Source organism: Amphimedon queenslandica, unplaced genomic scaffold (genome assembly GCF_000090795.2).
Source record: "Amphimedon queenslandica unplaced genomic scaffold, v1.1 AMPQUscaffold_2949_Cont25052, whole genome shotgun sequence".
In the NCBI taxonomy this organism is placed as follows: domain Eukaryota; kingdom Metazoa; phylum Porifera; class Demospongiae; order Haplosclerida; family Niphatidae; genus Amphimedon; species Amphimedon queenslandica.
Genome location: NW_003556719.1, coordinates 1 through 1,355, shown reverse-complemented (window position 1 = coordinate 1,355; position 1,355 = coordinate 1). Strand labels below are relative to the sequence as shown.

The 1,355-nt window shown below is 38.7% G+C and overlaps 1 protein-coding gene and 1 non-coding gene across 2 annotated transcripts; both read left to right on the top strand.

The window, feature by feature from the left end:
* Positions 1 to 88: 88 nt before the first annotated feature.
* Positions 89 to 1,231, top strand: LOC109593083 (uncharacterized; the record flags this gene model as incomplete). The annotated part of the gene is made up of 5 exons (XM_020008329.1): positions 89 to 306; positions 356 to 508; positions 557 to 687; positions 740 to 1,081; positions 1,127 to 1,231. Coding segments are annotated over exons 1-5 (948 nt in total), but the record flags the coding sequence as incomplete, so codon positions are not given.
* Positions 1,232 to 1,278: 47 nt separating this feature from the next.
* On the top strand, positions 1,279 to 1,350 carry Trnap-ugg (transfer RNA proline (anticodon UGG)). The gene has a single exon. It is a non-coding gene; the product is annotated as a tRNA-Pro (tRNA).
* Positions 1,351 to 1,355: the final 5 nt, after the last annotated feature.

Sequence of the window (1,355 nt, the reverse complement as noted above, 5' to 3'; positions counted from 1 at the left end):
GGCCTTGAACTGCGAAAAAGGTACGGCGAGGGGCGGGGCTAATGCTGCCATGGCAACCGAGCAACAAATTCAACAATGGTACAGGAATAATGTTTGGAGTTGAATTCTTTAAAGCTTCAGACGGAGAGGAGAGCGAGAGTGAAGATGGAGAGAGATTTAAATCTCCTCCAAGAACTAGAACTGAGTGGGTGGAGAGCCAGGGAATGGGCTCATGGCCACAAGTACGGGGATTTGAGGAAATTTTAGACAGAAACAGTTTACTGGGTCGTCAAGAAGGAATTGAGGAAGACTTGAGGACTCATGCACGTAATATAGCATCATAAACTCACTGTATTTCATGTTGTGTATTGTGTAGCTTGGAAGAGTGGCATGCTAAATGAAATTAATGGCAAGTTAGCTGGTCTTGAAGACAAATTGAAGGAACTTTCAGAACGATTTCTTTATGCTGAGAATATACGTAATTCTGTATCTGATGAAACTGGAGGGATACGAATAATAAAAGACAATAGTTAGCTGTTTGCTTGTTTGTTTGTTGTTTATTGTTGTTGTTTATTAGTGGATCCACGTTCATATTGCAATCCTGATTTACTTAATGCTATAAAGTCATCGACTGGAGATAAATCAGCTTCAAATGATGCATTAATGACAACATTTCAATCAACAACAACAGAAAATGAAATACCACAAGTAAAGAAGATAAAATGTGACTGATCAATTTATTTTGTCATTTTATAATTAGGACAAGAGCATCTCTCAAGCTGCTTTTAATGAAAGCAACAGAACTACAGATGAATCTGCTACTGCTGGACCTTCTTCTTCCATTATGACTAATCATGTTTCTTCTTCTTTAAAGACTAATGTTTCTGTCAATAGAAGCATGACTGTCCATGCTTCTCATAACATGGCTAATTTTGAAGGACAGTTAGAACTAAGAGATACTGCTTGTCAACAAGATATTGTTCCAGCTACTAATGAGAATGTCATGACTACTGTTGATATAAGCAGAGCTGTTGATAGTAGTGAAATAAAAACTGAACCTGTCAAATTTGTAGAAAATGATGTAAAATCTCCCTTAAGTAAAGTATGCAATGATTGCTTTTAAAATGGAGGTGTGTGTGTGTTTCAGGAAATTAGTGCTCATGAAGAAGATGACCCAATGCCTCCTCCATTACCTAACAGATTGGAATCTCTTCCATTGTTGGATGCTGTCTCCAGATGTCAGGGCTTCCCGGTGGGTGAGATATTTAATAAGATATTTCATTGATGTTATCATAGAGTGGCTTGTTGGTCTAGGGGTATGATTCTCGCTTTGGGTGCGAGAGGTCCCGGGTTCAAATCCCGGACAAGCCCATTCT